The sequence below is a fragment of the Aulonocara stuartgranti genome (assembly GCF_965226115.1).
Source record: "Aulonocara stuartgranti genome assembly, chromosome: 1".
NCBI classification, from domain to species: domain Eukaryota; kingdom Metazoa; phylum Chordata; class Actinopteri; order Cichliformes; family Cichlidae; genus Aulonocara; species Aulonocara stuartgranti.
The window spans coordinates 8168947-8192500 of record NC_138939.1 but is presented as its reverse complement, the minus strand read 5'-3'; the positions used below and the strand labels follow the sequence as shown (position 1 = coordinate 8192500).

The 23554-nt window shown below is 39.3% G+C and overlaps 1 protein-coding gene across 1 annotated transcript in view; it reads right to left on the bottom strand.

The window, feature by feature from the left end:
- The window catches only part of thsd4 (thrombospondin type 1 domain containing 4), a 49797-nt gene that overhangs the window by 24320 nt on the left and 1923 nt on the right, over positions 1-23554 (bottom strand). The window contains exons 4-7 of the mRNA XM_082538033.1: positions 22346-22668; positions 20698-21130; positions 19555-19657; positions 15869-16005 (exon numbers count right to left, since the gene is read on the bottom strand). Coding sequence (XP_082394159.1) covers positions 15869-16005; positions 19555-19657; positions 20698-21130; positions 22346-22668 — 996 coding nt within the window. The remainder of the gene's footprint in view (positions 1-15868; positions 16006-19554; positions 19658-20697; positions 21131-22345; positions 22669-23554) is intronic.

The window sequence follows — 23554 nt, the reverse complement described above, 5'->3', positions numbered from 1 at the left end:
TAGCATTTCTCATGGTGACAGGCATGAAGCCACATATCAGCAACATATCAGCAACTGTAAAGAGTACAAAACAAACTGAAAAAGATGAAGAAATCCCCCTTCTGTCATGGCCAGAGTATTGGTATCAATGAAAATCGCCCCTCTCTACCAGGTTCCCCCAGGACTCAGAGGTGAGGCAGATCCTACCTGTGACCGCAGCTTCCCCTGCACACGCATGTGGAGGCAGACGAGCAGCAGAAGAGCCAGTCCTGACAGCATTCTCTCATGTGGGCACGGAAATGTTCAAGCGGTCACTGAGGCGTCCACACGGGTCCAGTGGCTGCTCCCGTCAGCCTCTTCTATACCGCTGTAGCTCAGAGAATGCCAAAAGAACCCTCTCACTATTGAACTGATCTCTATGAGCTCCCCTTGTAAACTGAGCTGGGGGAGGTGCAGCTGGGGGAGGTAAGGGGGACCAGGTTTTTTTTGTTTTTTTTTTAGAGGAGGGAGGGTGAGCGGTAGAGAATGAACTGGAGGGAGAGAGAAAAGAGATGAAAAGCAGGCAGAGTGTAAGAGTGTGGCAGCTACAACTACAGTAAATTGGAAGTTAGAGAGGAAGTTTTGAAGACTTTTTTTCAGTTTGGCAAAAAGAGAGGAAGGAAATTCTTGAGGGTCTAAAATGAAAGTGTAAGATAACCCGCAGGGTTATGTGCTACGACAGGTAGGCATGCAATCTTCAAAAGATGCCAAAAAAAGTCAATTACAGAATTACACACTTAAGTAGAAGTTCACCTTCATGCTTGTTGCTAATACTACAATGACACAATGCAGAAAAAACTTCACCTACAAGTGAAAAAGACCCCATATGAAAAACACATTTTGTTCGCGAACAACAACTCAAAAACAATAAGATTCTTGTGTCCTATTGGAGCCACATTGCAGCGCTGGAAGGATAACTGCTGCAGCCAAGAAGACCTGACTCATCATATGGTTTTCCTATATTGCACCACCATTGTTTCCACAACATTAAATCCTAATTCACCAGGACATTTTGAGGTAAGGAAGACACTCTTCATCATACTATGTGACAGTTGGTTTTCACATAATATAATATACACAGCACAAGCACATTGGGGCCGTTGTGGCTGGACCTATCGGAGCACAAAGAGACCCTTGCAAACACAGGCCAGAAATAAGCTTAAGATAATTGAAAACTTTTCTATTTTGAAAAGGCACATGGAAACCATGGAAACATGCTGCTGCAAATGGCTTATTGACTATAAGGTTATACCTCTGATGAGCAAACAAAGGTCAGACATTCTGTTTAATAACAGAAAGAAAAACTAAACTGATAAAGCCCTTAAATCTTGTGCCCAAAGTTCAGCAAGTTATTTCAAGACTTTATGTTTTAATATCTAACATATTGTTATTTATGTTGTATTGTGAAAGTGTGTGGAGACTGTAGGTATGAGTTGTAATTACTACAAACGACCAGTCACTCACTGATTCTTTGTTTTCAAAGATTTTGACAGTGATGTGTATTTGTGAGCCTTGTGATGAATACCATGTGACTACTTTGAAAACATGATATGTTTGCAAGAAACGGAATCAGACATTTATTCAAACAATCGTATCATTGTGTAACACAGCATTTTTTTCCTCAATAGAAAAAAAATTGAATTTAGTTCACAGTAAGGTATCACGCACATACCAACATTCAAAATTACATTATGACTGCTGCACATGACTTGTATTTTGTCCACTCACATCAAATGTTTAACTGCACAACAATTAAAACTACAGACTCTGCAATTTATGCCACTCCTTTTTGGGAAAAACCATGACACCTTAAGCTGAGGTGCGATTCTGCCTCACAACTGTTTAGTGTAAGGTGGTCATATTCAGATTCAGTCACAGCTGACTTAAGGCAGTTTCTGTCTCTTTTTTTGTTTCCGAAAATGGTTAGAATTACTTTAACGGGGGGGAGGGGGGGGGGGTGGCTATGTAAATAGTAAAACTCAGTGACGTGAACATTTTCAACAGCCATTAGGTGTGCGCTTTCCATTCTGTCAGCCAGTTTCTTGTCCACATTATGCCGTGTGTTCTTTTTCTTTTGGTTTTCAGAACAAAGCACTCCAACATGCAGCTGTAGCCAAAAGCCCCTTCTCCTTCTGCTCCACTGTACAACAGTTTTGCTTCCTGTAAATTTCCACCAGGGGCAAGAAGAGAAAGAGCATTGTAATATGTTTAGTTATTCTCTACACTGATCACTTGGACTAGTGACATGCTTTCCTCAGAAGTGAAAGTCTTTTAAAAGCCTTTCAGTGCTTGATAGGAAAGAAATTTAACCAAATACATATATGTAACTTGTTTTAAAAGACTACTACAATCTCAGGAAATAGGAACAGGATAAAAAAAACTACACAGGTTTACACAGAAGAACTGAAAATGTTTATTTAATAAACTGAATAACCGGACACCAAGACTCGCTTTGTCTTGATACAACTAACTGCAAATTTGAAATGCTTTCAACAGCAGCTCATGCCTAATCTGCTTCCAGTAAAACTATTAGCTACTATGAAGCTTGGAACCTAAAATTTATGTGTGCAGTCACATGTTTTAAGTGAGCTGAACAGCGTGCCAAATATTTGCTTGGTAATGATATGTATTTTGGCAGTATTCTTAATAAATCACACCCTTCCACCACCTTCTTTTTAATATGCTGTTAAACTGTTTCACAGAGCTAGGCACTGAGTGCAAGGAGGACCAAGAAACAAATATCTGCACACCTGCATCTGGCTTCGATTGTGTTGGAAGTATGTCAGCAAACACACACATGCACAAACACACACACACACACACATACACGCACACAAAGTATTGTATTGAACCACTCTAACTGTAAACACAGCTACTACTTCCCTAACCTTCCCCTTTAGTTAAAACTTATCTTCTCCTTAAAACTGATCGATTTCCAGATTTGCTTTTTTTCACCATGGGCCACACACATACAGTACATACCATGAACCAGCATGTACATCTTGCACAGTAAGCAACCAAGTGACAATAATCTCTCCAGTCAAGCACAGCTGCAGACACATAGGATGGGAATGCCCCCTTTCAGCAGCACATCTGTCATGATGAACATACAGACATCATCTTCTTCTCCCTTGATGTTTCTCTTTCATTACGGAGGCATAGCCCAGAGGTTGGACAGAGCCAGACTGATTCTCCAGTATATCCCAGGATCCTTCCCTCTACAAGTGGGTCAGCTCTGAAGCAAGCTTGGCTTAAGGCGACTGATTCCTCCAGTTTCCAGCCCACACACGCCAGAGTCATGCTCTACTGCAGGTGGGCTCAACATTACTGTATACTGTCAGAGTCCAACAGACACATGCTCATATAACCCTGTATTCAGCTTCTGTTCTTATTCTCTGTCATGTTTTTAATTTCTTGCCATTTGCTGTTTGGGTGGTATTTAAATCTAAAGTTAAGTCGCCAAAACTTGACAGCAAACATTTTTAGCAAGTGTGTCGTCAGGGACTGTCTACCTGACAGCTGTAATATCTTTGTTACTACTCTTTTACACTTACATCATTCTTTCCTTGTGTTACTTTAGAGTAGAAAGAAGAATACCTGCAGAAATGCAACCCCTCCAATGATCTTTATAGACCTCTTGTAAACACTTTACACTGATTTTAATTTGGTCAGTAAAAGTCAAGAAAAGGCAGAAAGTAGGAAGGAGAGAAAACATCATCATTTTGGTGCATCTGGGATACATATTAGTCAGCAAGGCCAGACATGTAGGTCCCATGATTGTTCCCTTCAAGCAATGTGTTTGACTGAAGAAGGCAGGTTTGGAGTGGAGGAAGGCAAGTTAATGAATAAAGCAGGCTGAGAAGGGAGTTAGGATGGGAGGGGCAAGGTGTGGCTGAAGTAAGCTGCTGCTTCTATTTGTCCTCGGCCTGTGATGGACAGACTCTGCAGCTGAAGTTATATTCCTGCCACGAGCTGTGCAAAGCCAAGTGTAAAAGTCTTCACTAAACACTATAGCAGCCATTGTCAAACATTAGTCCCTCATCGTTGCCTGTGCTGTTTGAATTAGCATAATGGACTACGTGTCCTCCTACGTGGCTATCACTGTAGCTTGATGCTATACTGTACATCTACTGTAAATGTCAGAGGTAGTACCTGCATTCATGTTATAGGTTCATCTTCTTTTGACTTGCTCAACTCCACCCACTTTTATAGTTTATAGTTATAGTTTATTTATTTATATAGCACATTTTATTACAACAGGAGCGTTGACCAAAGTGCTGTACAAAAATACAACACACCTAATAAAATAACTGTACAAGAATACAACACACCTAATAAAATAACTTAGAGTATTGAGATAGCAAAACACCAAATATGAATTAACAAATAACTCTCATGCTGTAATAAAAGCCAGTAAGTACAAATGTGTTTTAAGATAAGATTTAAAAAGATTGACAGTAGGAGCCTGTCTGATGTGTAGGGGTAAATTATTCCACAGCTTAGGCGCTATGACTGCAAATGCTTTTGTGTAATGAAATAAGATTTGATGTGATAGAGTCAAAGTTTACTTTGATTCTTATAGGACTAACCTAATGACATGTTGCCATACTAGATGACAATATCAAATTGTAGTAAATAATATTTCTGCAGATATATAATAATTTGAATTCAGTGGGTCAGTAAAGTCAGTAGGGGGGTGGGGTGGGGGTTGGTTCCCTGTATTTTCTTATGGAGCAATGGGAAGCCTCTGCATGAGCAATCACATTCCAAACAAATACCTTTTTGCTTTGATAATATCAATACCTTTATCTGAGACAGATGAAGATAAAACAGAAGCTGCAGACGGAGGAATGTAATGTGGGAATGATGTATTTTCATAGTTCTTAATTAGACCCTCCCTGTTTACATCATTCAAATGCAACAGCCCAAAGTCTCTAACGAAGGATTCCGTAAACAAACTTCACAACGATATCATTTTTTAAACCAGACTTTAAAATACAAAGCCTGAGGAGATATTAAATCAAAGCTCTTCACAATATGTTCACATAAACTACCTTTCTAAGGGCTCCCACACACTGTGAGATTTCATGCAACATCGATGATTTAATGCATGCTTAGTGTACTATAATAATACCTAGTGAATCACACACTACAATAACAGTGACAGTTTGTCTTCCTGCTGTGTTCTCATCAGTACAGTCACGACAACAGCTGCTGTCAAACATAAAAACAAAGTTCTGCTGCCGCAACTACACTAGACTTCTTTACTTCTTTACTTTAATGGCAAACATGTTTTTTTTTTCATATTTTGTTTGTTGTGGGTTTTTTGCTTTTCACAATTGAATTGATTGTTCAGTCTTTCACATGAGTATCTTCATTTTTTGGCTCTGTCATAATTTTTTCCCAGATAATCTTTGGTGTCAGTGTCTTTAAACAACTTTGAACCTCTCTCACTAACCTGGTGATTATGATGTACCATGTATGATGGACCACAGTTGTGAAACCACAGCCAAAGATATTACTATAATTCTTTTATTGTCTTGTCTTTTGTATGAGGCAGCTCAAAACTGCACAGTGTTTATCCTGCTTAAGTGATAAGTGAAGAAAGCGTATAAGAGTTTTTGATAGCTAATGTCAAAGTCAAATGAGTTTATACATCTGCTGGCGGTGTTTAATTAATAAAGCTGTTAGAATTAGACGTCATCAGATAAAATCGTATTCACGGTGGAGTTTGACCCTGAACAGCAAGAACCTGGAAGAGAGCACAGAAAACCCATACATACCTATTCACACCTGCAGTTCTTAACTTATTTTAAAATAAGTCCTCCTGACCACATATTGAGTGCTTGAGATCACTGACATTCCAAACAAACCGATGAGGCATTAAATGTCCTCAACTGTCTCTTCATTTGACAGCCACCCAGACAGCAGCAAATTACTGTCAACAGCCGTCTCTCTGAAGAAGACCTCTGTGACTCCTGAGTGCTAAAAATACAGTTTTGTATCCATATAGTATAGCCTCATAAACCTGTATGGGAGACCGGGAGATATTAGGAGTCATTGCTCCATTTGTAGTTCAACAGGTTGTTTATCATCCATCTAATGTACCATACATTAGCTAAAGCCCACTCATTGCTGTTAATCTGTTGTATCAGCCAATTATCCCCCTACCTCCAACAGCCTTGTTTTCCAGCTATTCCATTCCTATACAGAAACTCCAAAACTATTCAAAGCTATTTAGAAACGTTAGTTTCTATCTGGTGTCCTCCTTAACCAAACATGTTGAGCCCACAGCTTAGTTAGTGGAAGGCAAAGTGCCAAACTGTGAAAAAAAAAAAGCATCACAGGCTGAAAAATGAGACCAATATTAAATCTACAGCTCAGTAGATACAGAGAAACAATGTGGTTCTATAAAACCAATTATGTAAGTATTTAGTATATAAATGATAATTTCCTCATAAAAGTCAACGTTTTCCTTAGTTTTTGGTTGCTTATCATGTAAAGTTATTTATCTACCAATATCTAGGGAAGGTATTTTAAGAGGAAAAGTGCTTGTACAAATAGTTTATTTCTGCTGACACCCATATTTAATGTGCCAGCCCAGATGTTGTTTAGCTGAGCTGTGAGAATATGATCAGGAAATGGAAGTTCAAACACTTTTGCTCTTCCTGTGGTCATATAGCCCCATGTGGAGGCTAAAGACTCAGACAACACAGCAACAAAAGTCTACAGCTAGTCCAGCAGCTCTTACAGTAACCTTATAGCACTGACACTGATGGTTACTATGTTCAGCTACTCAGTTTAATGTGTTAATATGCCAACTTCTCTTAATTTGAAGTAAACAAAAAGCCCTCGATTAGCATTCATTTACATTTGATCATGAACTAATGGACAAATTGAAATGTCCTGTAAAAGTTAAGGAAACCTATTATATAATAAAATTGCCCACAGTGGGCATTAATGAGTATACCAAATTTAATGCCAATCAAAGCAACAGTTGTCTGAATATGATGGCAAAACATAAAAGAATCACGAACCACAAAATTATTAGTCACTCTAGGTATCAGCCATGTAATTAATGTAATTCAATAACTGCCAAGACATTTTCTTATTTAAAAACCAAACAAACCTGACCCCACAAATGGAAAACCAAGCTAAGGTTATCAAGATTCTATCTGAAAATGTCATTGCAACTCCTCACTTAACCAAAAGTAAAATACAGGAAATACATCAAATGGAGATCCCATCAAATGCAGACACTTTTCTTTCTCACAGCTTGATTGAGGCCCAAGGTTAAATACCCCCAATCTCCTGAGGAAAGACTTTATGAGCTGTAGCAGAAACCAGCAGAGACCAGGAGAGACGTGATGGAGCAGAACAAGTGTCTGACCCCGAACCTGAAGTGCTGAAGCCTGCTGAAGCTCCACAGGTCACACAGAGGCAGTAACCAGGCCGATGTGGGCCAGTTAGAGCCGGTGGGGGGCAGCAGGGGCCCATTAAGATCCAGGAAGCTGAGGCCTGACTAAGACATTAATCTGTCATCTCCCTCACATCTTTATATTCATTTGTCTTAACTGTCATCCAACTGGAATTTCTATATCCAAGACCCCTGACAGCGACAAGTGCCATAACAAGTGTCTCAGTAACTCTGGTAGGTCCAGTGCTGTGGCTGTATACATGAACCTGACGTTCCATTCCCTGTATAATAGAGCAAGAACCTGTGTCTCAGGAATTTTGTAAGAAATTTGTGTCTTGTTTTCTGTACATTTTATGCTACATTTTGTTTAAAAAATTGAAAATGCAGAGTTAAAAATGGAATTACAAGCACATTTCAAGAGCTTTGTGTCTGTGTTAGGAGAGACACCTAATATAAAGCCTTGACAACAAAGGCAAGATGGACCACTATACACCATAACGAACTGAAATACACAAAGAAGTAAACGCAGGCCCAACCACACCAAAGAACCAAACAAAACAAAAAAAACATGGATACAAAAACTCAGAACTGGTTCAAAGTCCCAGGAACTTGACAGAAGCATCAAAAAGCAACACACCATGCCACAATCTAAAGAAACAGCTGACAAGCATAATTCACACCTATCAGTCTGCAAAGGGTTTGGGACTCCAGTGAACTACACTGAGAGCCATTATCTACACATGGTTAAAACTTCAACAATGGTGAATCTTCCCAGCAGTGGCCGACCTATCAGAATGATTCCAAGAGCACATCAGCGACTCATCTATGAGGTCACAATAGAACCCAGAACAACATCTAAACAACTGGAGGCCTCTCAGCTCTCAGTTAAGGTCATTAAGGTAATTCTGTTTTCTACCAGAAAATCCTGGATGATAGTGTCCAGCCATGGGTTCATGCCCTGAAGCTCAAGCAGTGATTATAAAGACACTAGGAAGTCCACTACTGAATGAAAGAAAATTCAGGGTCCAAGTGATTGTCCATAATCATATCCAATTGTGATGCTTTGAAAAGACATTTAAAAACTTAATGTGCTTTTTTCAAGTTTTATATTAAACACTTTAACCTCCATGCCAGGTCATACACCATGCTGAAGTATCAGAAGAGCTAAAAGTAAGAATTTCATATCATATCTTTTGACGTATGTCTATTAGCTGAAGACAGGCTCTGTAACCATGCAGTGAGTGATGACGGGGAACACCCTATGAGTGTGCAGCTGGGGCTTGTACTGACAGAGATGGGATTGAGGTATCTCTGCCAGTCTGTGCCAGGTTGGCAGCATTGCAGAGCTCTCATCCCCTTTTTAACAAGTCTGTCTGTCCACTACAGTTGGGGATGCATAAAACAGATGCAGCTGTCAGAGTAAAGAAGTGAGGAGTGGCCTTGGCTGTTGTTTGATGAGTTTTGGCCTGAGCCATGCTCTGGGATCTGGATGCTGGGAAACATGCCAGTCAGGGAGGAAGGCCATTGCTAAGACCTCACCATTGCACCGGGTTGGATATCCCATAATTCTGTCATCTTCATTAGGAAAGAACAATTCATCAAAACCTGTACTGGAATCTGCCTGGTCAACCTTTCAGTTCTTATCAGCAAACATTAATCCTAAGAGAGACCAAATCAAAAATATTTTAAAGACCAATACGAGACATAATCAATTTATTGTCCACACAGATCAAGAAAATTTAAACTTCAGCTTTCAGAACTGGATTTCCTGATTTAGATGGTTCCTGCCTAACTGTGTTGAATGGCAGGGAGTAGTGCAAATCCACTACTGCCTCTGTAATAGTTTAGAAAAGATAGATTATATTTTCCTCAGGTGGGCCCACCACCATCAGAAGAAAAGTGTGTGGTCAGTGATCGCCCTTTAAAAATATACACACCCTTCTCAAATGCACTTCCTCAGTATAAAAAGGAGAGAACTCACAGCTGCACTGAATTCTCAACATAAAGGGATCTTTCTTTCACTGTTCATCTGAAATGAGTAACTACATTCATAGGACCTGGACTTTCCCATGTGCACATGGCACATACAGCTCATTGGAAATATTAAATGTTTCGGCTTTTAAAAGATAAAGGTGATCGTACAAAAACTTATCAGTCAGGATATTAAATGTCCTTAACAAGTCAAAAATTCTGATCATAGAGACATAGTCTTATAATTTTACCAAAATTGTTAACCGGTTTCTTAAACTATTATATATGTCACATGTAAAGTGTTAAACAGTCTAACCTAATCCCTATGGAACCAAAAGAACCTTTTGATTACATGTCCATAGCCATTTATGTGTTAATGTCCTGAACAATGACTAACTGTTTAGCTTGACTTTTCTGTGTGGAGTTAGCATGTTCTCCTCATGCATGAGGACTCCTGGAGCCCAGCTTCCTCCCACAGTCTAAAGACACGCACGTTAGGTTCACTGGTGAACCTGAACTAGCTGTAGGAGTCAATGAGAGCATGAATGGTGGTCTGTGTTTCTCATTTATCTTCTCTTTCCCATCGTTTGTATTTTGTCCTTTTTCTTTAATGGTCTCATTTTTTTTCTCCTTCTCTTACCCCTCACCCCAGAGTGATCACAGTAGATAGCTGACGCATCATCCAATTTAAAAGAGGTTATTTCTCACTACTGTCACCTGATGCTCGATCATACGTTATCATCTGATTGTTGGGGTTTTCTTACTAATATTGTGGGGGGCTCTAGGAATGTTGACCTATCCAGGATGAATGAGACGAGAACTGGAACTTAGGCTAAGTAAATTGCTGGATGGATACTGTAAAAACAAATGGAAAGCAAGGGCAAGAACAAGAAAGTAATCCTGAAATCTGCCAAGCACTTTACCATACAGAACAAATGATCCATGTGAAGCCACCAACCAAAGGGTCCAATCTCTGGGGCATGTTACCCACAATAATAGACTGACCACTAAACCCACGAGCGGCATGCGTTAAGCCTGTAACCAAGCACATTTCCAAAATGTTATGCCATTTTAAGTGCACATGCAGCAAGAAATTTCAATATAGTCAGTGAATTGAGAATAAAATACCATAAATTTGTCCAATCAGAAGAAAATAAATCATAATCAATTAGGTGTTTGTCCATCAGGTTAAAAAATATGTGACCAAGTCCAAAGGTCAGAGGAAGAGAAAGAACAGAGGAGGGCAGTTATATGCATAATATCAAAGATGTCATGGACCACAGTAACTATGAACTGTGTGGTAAAAGGCCATGTTTTCTCTGTAATCAGTAACAGATCATCACCACAGCAAGCGCATAACTTTTATGGTTTGAATATGGAGAGATAAAATAACAAACTCATTGAGAGACATTTCCTCCTAACCCAAAAATATAGTCCAAATGTTATGAATTAATTTTTCATTATTATGATTAAGTGTCAAAAATTTGCTTGTGGTCACGGTTGCAAACCACAATGAGACCAATATGAATTCCACAGCTAAAATTACGTCCAGACACTAGTGCAAAGGTTTGTGGGGTTTGTTTTTAAAAAAAAGAAGAAGAAGAAAAAAAAGAAAAACAGCTCAAGATTTAAAGAGATATTAAAGAACTGTGAGGTAGTGGTTGTAACATGGGACTGTAACAATGATTTAAACTCATGACTTTGTTCCCTTGCTCTTCCTGACCGCTCATCTCTGTTGTTACATGTCAGGGGTGGGCAGCCTTTTCCTCCTGCCGGCCACGAGGACTTAGATAAAGCAAAAAAGCCATAAACTGGATGAATCAAAATGTAGGTAAAGGTTACACTGAAACTGTTATTAACGTTACAATAACCCAAATGCTATTTTGACAGTTAAATTGCCCTACATCTTGCCAACTATCTCATGCACTACTGAACAGGTCACATATAAAACACATTGCACTGGAATCAAACTACCAGCAGCAGAGTCGCTGCAGTAATCTCCCTAGAGATTGCTCAGTATAATGTTGCCTTGAGCATAATGCTAGGGGTTATTTTGATCCTTTTTCAGTATGTGTGAGATGGTCTAGTTCCAGCACAATGATGCACACATATTCACACACAGCTTAAAAAGAGAATTTCCAACAGAGGGAAGGTTCACTCAGTCAGAAAATAGACTATAAGCCTAATAATAATTAATTTTAAAAAAATCACCTGAGGCAATAATTTGCGCTCCTCATTCTACAAAACGAAGAGCTTGATGTATAAAACACCATGTATCATTTGAGAAATGTTATATTAATTTATCTTGTCAGGTGTAAGAGAACGTGTTGGGGTAGTCAATCAATACTGTAAAAAAAAAATAAAACTGCCCAAGTTATCCAGTAACAATCCATATACAACAACGTATGCAAGTACTTTTAATCAAGCATCATATTTAATTAAATGTGTTCTTCTTATCAAGCTTTATTCTATTAGAATTTAAAGGAAAATAATGTACTTAGTAGGGCATGACAATTATCTAACAGCTCCAGTTACAAGTACAATTATTTATACAATAAAAGTAAGAAAAATTCATAAAATGTAATGACTGGATATAAATTAAACAACTACATGAGTTAAACTAAAAATAATTAATCTATTAGTTATCTGAAAAAAATGGGATAACTGTTTGAGCCCTTGTTTAAAGGAAAACATAGTTTTAGATTTGTCACTTTTCATATTTAGTTTAATTTTTAAAAAAGTAAAAAAATTGATACATTATCTAAAAGATCCATAAAAATGATCCTACAGTCCTGTATGAAACATTTGCTCCAACTCAACTAAATACAACAACAATATTCGGCTTTCACTTTATCTCACGATTAACAATAATTTATTGATCTAATCATTGGTGTAATATGCATGAACCTTGGACTTTTAGTGATATTTACCGATGCCTCCCCCTTAATGAACCCATTTTTAATGCAGGACTTGAGAGTATTTATAGTGCTTCAGGAAACACTCTGAACCCCTCTCTCATCTGTGGTATCATTTGCTAAAATGATGAATGCTTTAAATATTTACTTTGGAAACATGATACACAAACACTAACTATAAACAGCAAACGTTACACATAACAATTTTTTCCTTCTCGAGAATAGCACACAGTTGGACAAATACCTTTTTTCTCTGGTAATGTGCTTTGGACGTGTTGAAAAATGTACAACAGTAGTATGTGCTATGTACAGACGGGCTCTGACCTGCTGGATCGACTAAGTTTGAATAACTGGTGAAAAATTATTGTATGATTTGGCTCTCATCCAAATACAGAAGCATCAGAGTCTCTGGCAGAGCTCTAGGAGTATATCCGTAACACTTCTCTGTGCCTTGGGGACAGTTTAACAGTTTGTGCAGTAGCTTTGTGTGAGATATCTTCTGATTAATTTGGTGTCAGAGTCTTTTTCTTCACAGAAATGTAATAAGTATTAAGTTTACTTTATATTAATTTAGTCTAGTCTAGCAAATAGCCAACGAAAACTGTTTGAGACAAAAGAAAGTACGCAGATTTTGATGAGACAAAGAGAACACGGAAAACTGCAATTAAAGAAACACAGAGCTTTAAGTGGTGCTATAACAACCATCCAAACACAGACCAAACTCAATTTGTTAGAGCCAACATTTCCCATATGAGCTAAAAAATAATAATAATATCCATCTTGGCCTGCCATTGTTGTTGTCTTTTTGGCCTTCCCATATGGAAAAGAAATAGAAATGACTTATGCCAAACATTTGGGTTTTTTTTATGTCTTATAACATTTACTTGTCTCTTTCAAAAATTTCTAATGTAATTATCAGAATTAAGTATTTAAAAAAAAGGTTTGTGTTTTTCTATTCCATGTGGATTACCATGGAGAAGCAACTGAAAACAGCAATGAATGTATGAAACATGTCGTAAAATACAATCTGGTATTTAACTCTAAAGCGCTCCTGTTGTAACTTTCAATCATGCAGCTTCAATCTCCAAAAAAACTCAGCAAAGTGGCAATAATGTTATGTATTTCAGAGGTAACACATTACCCACTATCACACCAGCACGATTGACATTTCCTCTCCAATAAAATGCCAGAAATAGTATACATTATAATGCGTTTTAACAGGAAACAATGCATGGATATCCAAAATAGATATAGAGTGAATGGCAATAAAAATATCATTATTATCATCACCAATCTGGGTTTTAGGCCAGTTACTGGTCAGGTATGGAAATGTTACTTCCATACTTGACCTGACCTTGCAGTACTCTCTGCTCATCTATAGAGCATAGTAGTTGGTTGGCTCCTGGGTCCAACTGGGCTTTTAAAAGCAGAGCAGCAGCAGAGCAAACTAAATCACTGAGTAATTTGGTATTTTGATCTGTTGCTCGCGTTAAAAAATAGATGAGTAGAAAGTTTTAAAATTTTATGTTGAGTGGGACTTAATATCCTGAGCAAACCACTGAATATCAATAGCTATGATACGTGACTCTAGAAGACAAGGATCAAGTTAGAGGATCACATTTATGTCAGCAGGACTAATCCTGTGGGGATCAATACAATCTCCATCAGAAAAAGTCTTATTATTGAAATACTTGACACCACTAATACATTTGACTTCACAAACATTGTGCTACTGATTTGATTTTTAATGTATTCTACTTAGGGCGACCGTGGCTCAGGGGGTTGGGAATCGCATCTGTAACCGGAAGGTCGCCGGTTCGATCCGTGGACTCTCTGTCCTGGTCATTGTGTCCTTGGGCAAGACACTTTACCCTACTTGCCTACTGGTGTTAGCCAGAGGGGCCGATGGCGCGATATGGCAGCCTCACTTCTGTCAGTCTGCCCCAGGGCAGCTGTGGCTACAACTGTAGCTGCCTCCACCAGTGTATGAATGTGAGAGTGAATGAATAGTGGTATTGTAAAGCGCTTTGGGTGCCTAGAAAAGCGCTATATAAATCCAATCCATTATTATTAAAGGTTTTTAGGTTAGTTTTTTTTTTTTTAATCAATTAGTTATTGCAGCATTTTGACAAGCTACAGGGTATCATGTGGGTCAAGCAGAGTGCATCAAACCAGCTGACTATCAGCTGATCCAAAGAGGTACCAATGATGACTGACACTTCAAACAGTCTGTTCAAGCAGCCAACTTCCCCGCGATTCCTTCCTGCTCCATGCTGTTGCTGTTGCTACTTATGATTGGATCTGCTGCTTTTCCCCTCTACCTGCCCTGCCTCTTTCTACTGTGGTCTTTTTTTATCAATATAGTTGCAATGATATCTCTTGTTTCAGAAATTATGTATATTCCATATGTCAGGTATATATCTTCAAGGTCCTGTAACCTCCAGGAGGGGAGGGAAAACCTTCAGCGTCAACTGCAAACATTTATAAATTCCCACAATAATATGAAATTCCAATCATGACTCTGATTAAATTAAATTATCCAGATGTTTTCACATTATATCTTGGCTTGTAGCTGGGGGGATGTCCTGTTCAGAAGCCTGGACCAGCTGAGAAAATCTCAGTGGAGAAAGAGATGCAGAACAAAATCTCCTTTTCCGAAAAAACTTCTTATGAGTTTCAGTTTTTAAATAATAAGCCAGAACATGAGAAACTGGAACATAAATGGGCATTTGCAGATTAATCATTTTTTGATTCAGACACGCAAAACAATTTATTTTTGATGATTCAACAGTACCCATGTGAAGGATAACAATGCCGATGAATAGTGTGCGTTAGCAGTGAAATGTGAGATCAGAAGGCTTTCTGTCTTGATTAAATCTTAATGTCGCAAAGACTGTTGCTGGATTACAGTTCATGGGAAAGACACTGGGTTAAAAGAGTAAGGTCAGCACAACCAATTGCAATTGAGCCGTGTTTTAAACACATTTCTTGGAGTTAAACCCTGATCAAACAACAGTCACAGTGAATCCAGCACAATGAATACATACCTAACTATAAGCCCACACAGCAACAGCGTCCTGTTTCCAGTAGGGTAATTTTTTTATTTTTGCTGCTTTGCGTCACAGATACTGTACAGTCATGATTCTTATGCTGTGCTGCCCTCTGGTGCTCAAAGCCATCTTTACACCAGTGCTACCGCCTAAGTGTGTAAAGGTTTACTTATATTATAAATGTTTTACACTCCATCTGTACATTTGAATCACTGCTGCTTTACCCAAAAAAGAGGTCATGAAGAGAAAGTGAAGCTCCACTCTAAGGTCATGAAGGATGCAGCAGAAATGCAGCATGAAAACATACAGAGCTTGATGATGACATATTATGTTTGATACAAGTGAGAACAGTTAGAACAAAATGTTGCCCATCTCAGCAAAGCCCTGCAGGATCTTGTAAATAGATGTAATCATGTAGCATGTAGCATTACAATAAATAATACAAAATCCTTCTCTTTTCTACAGTATGTCAGAAAAAGGGTCAGTGGGTGGCCTACCGTACACTTTCCTGCCACACAGAGAGAAGTTTCATTCTGTCCACATGGCGTCCCGTCGATCACCCTTTCTGACTGTCGCACGTAGAACCTGAACCCTATGGCCCGGCAGTTGAGTTCACACTGCTGCTCAATAGGAACTGTAAACAGATTTAGGTATCATGATATAAAGACATATTTCAAGATATGAAAATATGCTGGTTTCACAATACACACAAACAAAAGTAAATTTAAAAAAAACATCAACACATCACTGATGAATGTGCTGACATCCATCTTTAAATATGTGTAAAAAGTTTTGACACTCTCATTGTGTGAATGAAATAAACGTAGATTTTACCATTAAATTTATTATTTTGTAACTACATGAAATCCAGCTGGATTTAAAGACTGAATCCACATTGAAATAAATTGCATATGCATATATGATACATGGGGAGTAACTGTACTTTGATCATATATTTAAATTTGCTAATCTTTTCAAGCACATATCCTTTTGGACACTTTCCAGGCACCATCCTGACCAGGCATATTAAACTACTGTTTTTGCCTTTTATGGTCATATTCACCAAGTTTTTTAAATCATAAGAGTTGTTATGGTCATTACAATATAATGTTTAAGCGCATCATTTACCAAAACATTAGAGTTCTGTGAAAAAAACAAGTGTTACAGTTTTACCCTGTGGCTGTATTCTGAAAAGAACTAAAACAGCACTGGACTGGCCTTGGCTGCTGTTTTAAAACTAAAAGGACAAATTCTCTCTCTTTAAAATGTTAAACATGTTCTACAAAAAAAGATCTTTAATATTGACAAAGGATTATGTTTGATGCAATAAAAGCTGCAAAGTCTAACCTCTGCTTTCCTTTATTCGTGTGCTTTACCAATTAGATATGCTACAAGCCCAAAAGCCAGGCATTTCTTAAACAGATGTACAAGAGTATGTTTAAGCACTGCTCAAGATGGGTGTCAAATGACCCAGACTTAACCTCGTATGTGTACCTGAGGTTATTTAATCTTTATATCTGTCTTATCCATCAGTTAAGGCCACAGCACACAGACAAGATCTCACAATACACATCTGTTTGACAGGATATTAACTCTGGAGGCTGGTATTTCCATTAGCTCAGACAAATGACAGATAGTCAGTTGTTTTGACTGTTGCCTGGATACTTCAGGTGAGTATGTTAAATGAGTTCGTACGTATGAACATTCATCAGTAAGCCTACGGACAGGTGGCATACCGTAGTCCTTACATCAAGCTACACATCAGTTTAAATACGTCATGGGTCAGGGAGCTGAAGGTGTAACACAGTGTGAACATGCAGTTAACTGTGAAATGTGTGACCTCAGGGTTAGGTGAAGCTACTGACTTTGAGCGGCATTTATTACTTCTTCAACAACACTTTACAGGTATTTAGTCATCTCTGTGTTTTAAACTGAGGTTTAGGTTTGCTTTTTTTCTTTTTTTTTGCCTGTCCCGTTTGGATCTTTAGCCATCAGAATTGTTGTCTGAAGGCCAAGAAAGATGCCAAGCGGCTTTACTTTACCATTTGGATCATCATGGCCTTGCCATATTGGTCCATATGATTGACCTTTATTGTAATTATGTATTTATTTGATTAGATTTTTGGTTGTTACAGACGGGACAGACATGACTGGCGGATAGGACAGGGAGAAAAAAATGAAAGAAAGAGAGGGAGAGAAAAAAAATTGAGGGGAGAAGAAATGGTGAGAAAGGGGGGGAAGAAAAGAAATGGCCAGCACCTCCTCCCAGCCCCTCAGCCCTGACGGTTCACAGAACAGGGGTGAGTGGAGACCCCAAACCTCCCTCCGCCCGCTCATATGTAGTGTTGCTGGGTGTTGTTCTAAAGTGCATTTAAAACACAGGAGGGCATGGTGCTTCCTGCCAGAGAGCAGCAGGCTCCTCCCGAAAACCCTCAGTGCATTTAAAATTGAGGGTAGGGCACCAGCACCAGAGGTGGGTTTGAATACACAGACCATCCTGTGGATGCTGTATAACGTGTCCACCCCCAAGGCCCTATATGTATGTGTTATGAGAGTATGAGTAATGCAGATGTCTAGGTTGTGGATGGTGTAACACAGTGTGAACATGCAGTTAACTGTGAAATGTATGACCTCAGGGGGTTAGGTGAAGCTACTGACTTTGAGCAGCATTTATTACTTCTTCAACAACACTTTACAGGTATTCAGTCATTTGTGTATGTGACATACATACACAAAAGAAGCAAAAAATAATCCTAATATTGACAGCGCTAAACCCCTGCTTTAGTTTTTACGGGGCTTAATTGAGTACTGTCAGTCTCAAAGTCTGAAACGTTTGTCTCTGTCAAGAGATTTCATGGCTCAAGCCTTTTGACTTAATCATGTTGCCCTCAGGATGAACTGTTAGCGGCCTCTCAGCTTTTCATCAAGTGGCATCATTAACTCAAAATTTTTAATAGTAAAAAGTCAGACTTAGGATTAGAATATTTTTTATCTACCTGCAAATTAGGAGAGTGCAAGGGCAAGACCATTACAGTGACGGTAGCCCAAATCAATACTGACTGCAAAATTGACATATGTGAGGAAATTTTTCCCTTTTTGCTCAGTTAAAGACAGTAGAGACACAGTGTCCTTGTTATATGCTATCTGTTATTCTGGGGTAAATATGCATTTAATTCTAAAATAAAGTGAAAATTAATTTATTTGTAGCTCTGGCTCTATATACCACTACAATAGATTTTAAAATCAAATCAGTTATATGACAATGAAGCCATGAGCTTTGAGCTTTATTTCAAGGGGTTTAACAAAAACTCTGCATTAACTGTAACTGTCCAAAGTTTTGAATTAGTGTTTTATAGGATTCCACTGTAATTTTAAATATGAGGCCCAAACAGATGCCAGTGCAAGTGAAGGTGCCATCATGAGATTGAAAGACCAAAATAAGCCTCAGAGAGAGAACAAAAAACTGTAGGACTAGCCAGATCAAAAATCTGGTATATTGTTAAAAAGAAGGAGTGCTTTGGCCAACTCAGTACTAAAGTACACAATGACCATTATTTTCATGGTTAAGAAAAATTATTTTACAACTAGTCAATTAGTCGATACTGCAAGAGTTTCTCAAGGTAAATAAATGGGATCAGTCACCTGATCTCAATCTAACAGAGTATGCTTTTCAGTTATGAAATATAAAAAAGTAGCAACTGAGGGCAGCTGCAGAAAAGGCCTGGCAAAGAATCTCCAGAAGGGAAACACAGCATTTCATGATGTCCATGGGCTCTAGACCTCAGGTGGTCACTGACTAAAAAGGATTTTCATCCAAGTATTAAAAACAATATATACAATCCTTACAGACAGTCATCTCGTTCTCGTCTCTAACAAAAACTAATATGTCAGGATGTACAATCCTAACATATTAGTTTCCTGCTTATATGTTTTGCATTTTAAAGAGAAAAAAAGTCATACTGCTTGTATATACAATCCTTACAGGTAATACAAAGTTATGTGACAACTCTGAATTAAAGCAGAAACTCTACATTTTGATCATATATCGACTGTCTGATTGACTGTCAACTATGGTGGTGTACAGAGGCAAAACTACAAGAAATTTTGTCTTTGTCCCGCAGATTATGAACCTAACCATATATACAGTTTATGTATGCTCACACTGCTCATAAATGTAACCTACCCTCATTAAAAGGTTCCCACTCGTACAGTCTGCCCATGAAAGGCTGGTTGTTGTAAGATGAACACTGGACAGCCCGGATGTGCCTGCTGGATGCGGGACAGGCCTGTGGAAGGACCAGTGAAATACAAACATGCATTTATTTTCCATGAAAACACCAAGTCCGACAGGTAAATCCCTTTGTAACTACAACCGCGTCTCACTGTCACGCTCTGTAGCCACTGATTTACTGATTGCTACAGTGAGCCTTCACTGTTTTAACTGTTTCCACTCCTCCACTTGTAGCGCTGTCTTTTTAACAAAAGCACTTAGATTCCAAGCATATATGAAGGCTCCAGAGTGAAACCCAACCTCCTTTAAGTCTCCATACATTATATCATTTGTCTAAACAAGACTGGTCTGCTTTACTTTACTTGAATATCTGTCATCACACAACATAGAGATAATGTGCAGAACCAGAGGTTGTTTCAATTCATTTTAATGCACAGAATCAATTCAATAACCTAGAAGATTATCCACATACTCATGCATTTAAGCTGGTGTTAAACTCGTGAAGGTGCTGTATGAGTTATTAAGATTATGGGTTTTTCCCTAGTAATTTAAATAAGGTTTAATGTTTGATTCAAACACACAGACAAGTGCAGCTCTCTGGTGAGCTCTGCTATAAAACATCCACTCATAAGTTCAGTATCTCAATCAAAAACTTTACAAAAATAGATTCTGAGATGGTTTTGAAGATTGGTTTCAAGTTTGAGCGGTGGCCATGTGGCTCTGGAAAAGTATAAACTATTCACACCCAAAGCTAATGAGTCCACTACAGTGCAATAAATAGCATAGGCTTTCTAGTTTCTAATTAATATTAGGTGTTCTTGTTCAATTCTTCAACTCAGTCATTGACAATTTGACTAATAAACTCTAAACACATTTGAACCAGGTCTAATTATCCAAATTAAACTGTTATGGTAGTAGAGGACACATCTACTACATGTCTAAACAGTATAGGGCTTCAAAGTTAAAACTAATGGTTTATAATTTGAATGCTAGCTTTTCCTTTGCACACACAAACAAAAGGAGCATTAAAAATAATGAAATCCAGATTACTAACAAACCAGTCTGAGAATACAAACAAAACGCAGACTTGCATACATTACTGTTGCAGATCCTGTAGCGAGCATGCTCCCCAGCACAGAAGGAAGAAGGCAGAGGGTTGTAAGGTCTCACTTGATGCTGCTTAGGATTGGACATGTGGCTGCCTGTATGGTGCTCCTGTTGGACCTCAGCCTTGTTGGCTGAACTAGGCTGGTAAAGGGGAGCCCAGACTTGGTTATTTCTGGGATGCTGTGTCCTGGCATTAATGTCGGGTCTGCTGTAGAGATGGAGATTGCTGGAAGCATTAGGGTTGTTTAACCTGTGGCTACCATGGCCTCTAGCTGTGGGGTGGTGGGAATTAGCTGCAGCAGAGCGTCTGTGTCTGTGTGGGCGAGGGATCTTAGAGCCCTGGCCTGTATCCGTCTGCAGTGAAGTAACATAGGGCGCCCTTCCATAGCCATACTTCCCTGGGATAATGTTTGTTATCCTCCTGAAAACACAAACATATTAACACTTAGTGTGCAAGTGTAGTTATCACTTCATCTCTAGGCTACACATGTCCCTATCGAATACCACAGAACTGAATCCAGTCTGCTACCGTATTTCTACCGACAATGTTTTAAACTTGAATCAATATCTTTTTTTATTGGAAAGGTTTAGGTTTAGCGAAATGCCATCTTTTATTGAAGAAAATGTCAAGGCCCGTCTTCTGAACTACAACTTTTGTGATGCACCAGGATCTCATGGGCAGAATTCTGGGAGCTTTTGTTGTTATTTGGCTCCTTCGATTCCAACTCAAACAACCCCCCATTACTCAGCTGTCAGTGCTATTTGTTTAAAGGCAACCACAACAGGAAGGAGGTCACAAAGCTGCCAAGCACAAGCCGGGCTTTTGATTCCAACCATAAAAGACTAGTTTCCACTGCAGGGCAGTCAGATGTGCCCACAATGATGGCTCCAAACAGTCACTTTTAGGCTGCGCTGCTCAGCATGCAGCACAGCCATACATGACTCACTGAAAAAGCACAGAAGCTGAAATACTTTTATTTAAAAAAGGCTCATTGTGCCTTATAACACATCAACATAGTCGCATAAAATGCATAGATATAGAAATATGAATTGCAATATTTGTTCAAATGTTAAACATTTTGTAATTTTCAGATAAAAAGTTTAGTAGTTTAAGTAGTCGCAGGGTCATGAATTCTGACAGTAACCTGGTCATAAGTCATAGCAGACTGCCCTTTTAACTAGTGTGTGGTTGTGGAAAAGGGGGTAGGGGAGGTTGTATACAGAAGACACAGAGGGGAAAGGATGATGTTCATTTCGTATAATGGTCTTGACCGATAACGTTGCCAAACAGTTATGAGTTGACTGAAATTAAGTAAAACATCCTCATTCACTCCAACATATTTACATAGTGTGTCTAACCATCAGTGTCACAGAGTATGTCACAGTCAAGCAAGATGAAATATGGAAAAAAATTTTTGACATTGTACTTTTTGTCAGGATAGCTCAACCTGTGCCAGATGCTACATTAGTCATCTTCCACCATGACACGCTATATGGACTAAAAGCAGTAATTGCTGGGCCCAACTTCTTTTCATTTGCAATGCCCCTGTCTGTTGGGTCAGATTGCTATTGTGCTGGCAATCCTACAATTAATCCCATGTCTCTGTGCAGAATAATATCTGCTAAAAGTGTGTACCTGCGCCCACCAGGCCTGTTCTCCTTCTCTTTTCTCAGCTCTCCACGGCTGCTGCTGTTGTAGGGTCTGACTGTGCTGCGGTGCAGAGGAACTGTAGGCCGAAGAGCTGAAACTATATGGCCTGGTTGATGAGGCTGAACACCAGCCCCTCTGGAGGGGTACTGAGATGGAGCATACACGGGTAGGCACGGCCTAGTCTGTTCTTGTACTCCTTTTCCACAGGTCCGGGAGCAAGCTGACCAGGGACCCCAGACACCCCAAGATCCCTGAATTTCTCCATGCTCTGCCCTAACTTCCTCGTGGTGCTCTGCCCTCTGAGGAACCTGCATGGAAATGAAACATCAATTAAGGGCATCACAAAGTGCAAAGAAGTGGAAAAGTGCTGCAAGATCTGAATGTCAAAGATTTGTGGAAAGCCTCAGCAAGACTTTAATCTTTAAAGATAATGGCTTTGAATAAAAGCTTACATTGGGGACCTCATCACATCACCACAACTATCCTGCCTCTCTGCCCCCCACCAGTGCTCATGAAATAGACCTCTGTTCATGGGAATAAAGGCCTGATTTGGCTGATTAGTGGGTGTCTGTTTGTGGTCTATCCCCTATTGGCTACCTGTGCTTCTCACTATTGACTGTGTCGCTGTGCCAGGGACATATTAGCAGCGATCACTCTCTGCTCTCTGTTTGAGGAATTTGCCAGCAGGAGTCCTTTTCCAAGCTGCCTTTATCCGCAAAGTTGCGTGGAAATCCTGTCTTTAAGGAGTGCTTTGTCGCCTTTCACAACAACCTCTCTGGGCAAACACATGGCTGTAGTAAAAGCTCAGCTGCCTTTGACTTTTAGTGGATGGAAAGAGAATACAAAAGCAGTAGGGAGAGTTGGCAGGGAGCTTCTTCTGCTGTCAGTCAGCCTGTGCAGCTATTCAGGGAAGCCCTGGACCACCCCTCCGCCTCTTCTGCAGCTTCGGCTTTTGTAACCCAAAGCCACTGTCATCTCTGGGTCACCCAAAGGTCACACAGCTGGACCCCCAGTAGAAACACACGGAGGCAATTCACACACACACCCTTCTTTCTGACAGTTCTGTTGGTCAGCCATCTTCCATTACTTGTGTCTCTGCAGGGGTCAAGAGGTGGATTGCTGACAACTAAAATCAGCCCTCTTTGTTTGGCTAAGGCCGACAGATGTTTTCACTTTCCGTCTCTACAAGTACAG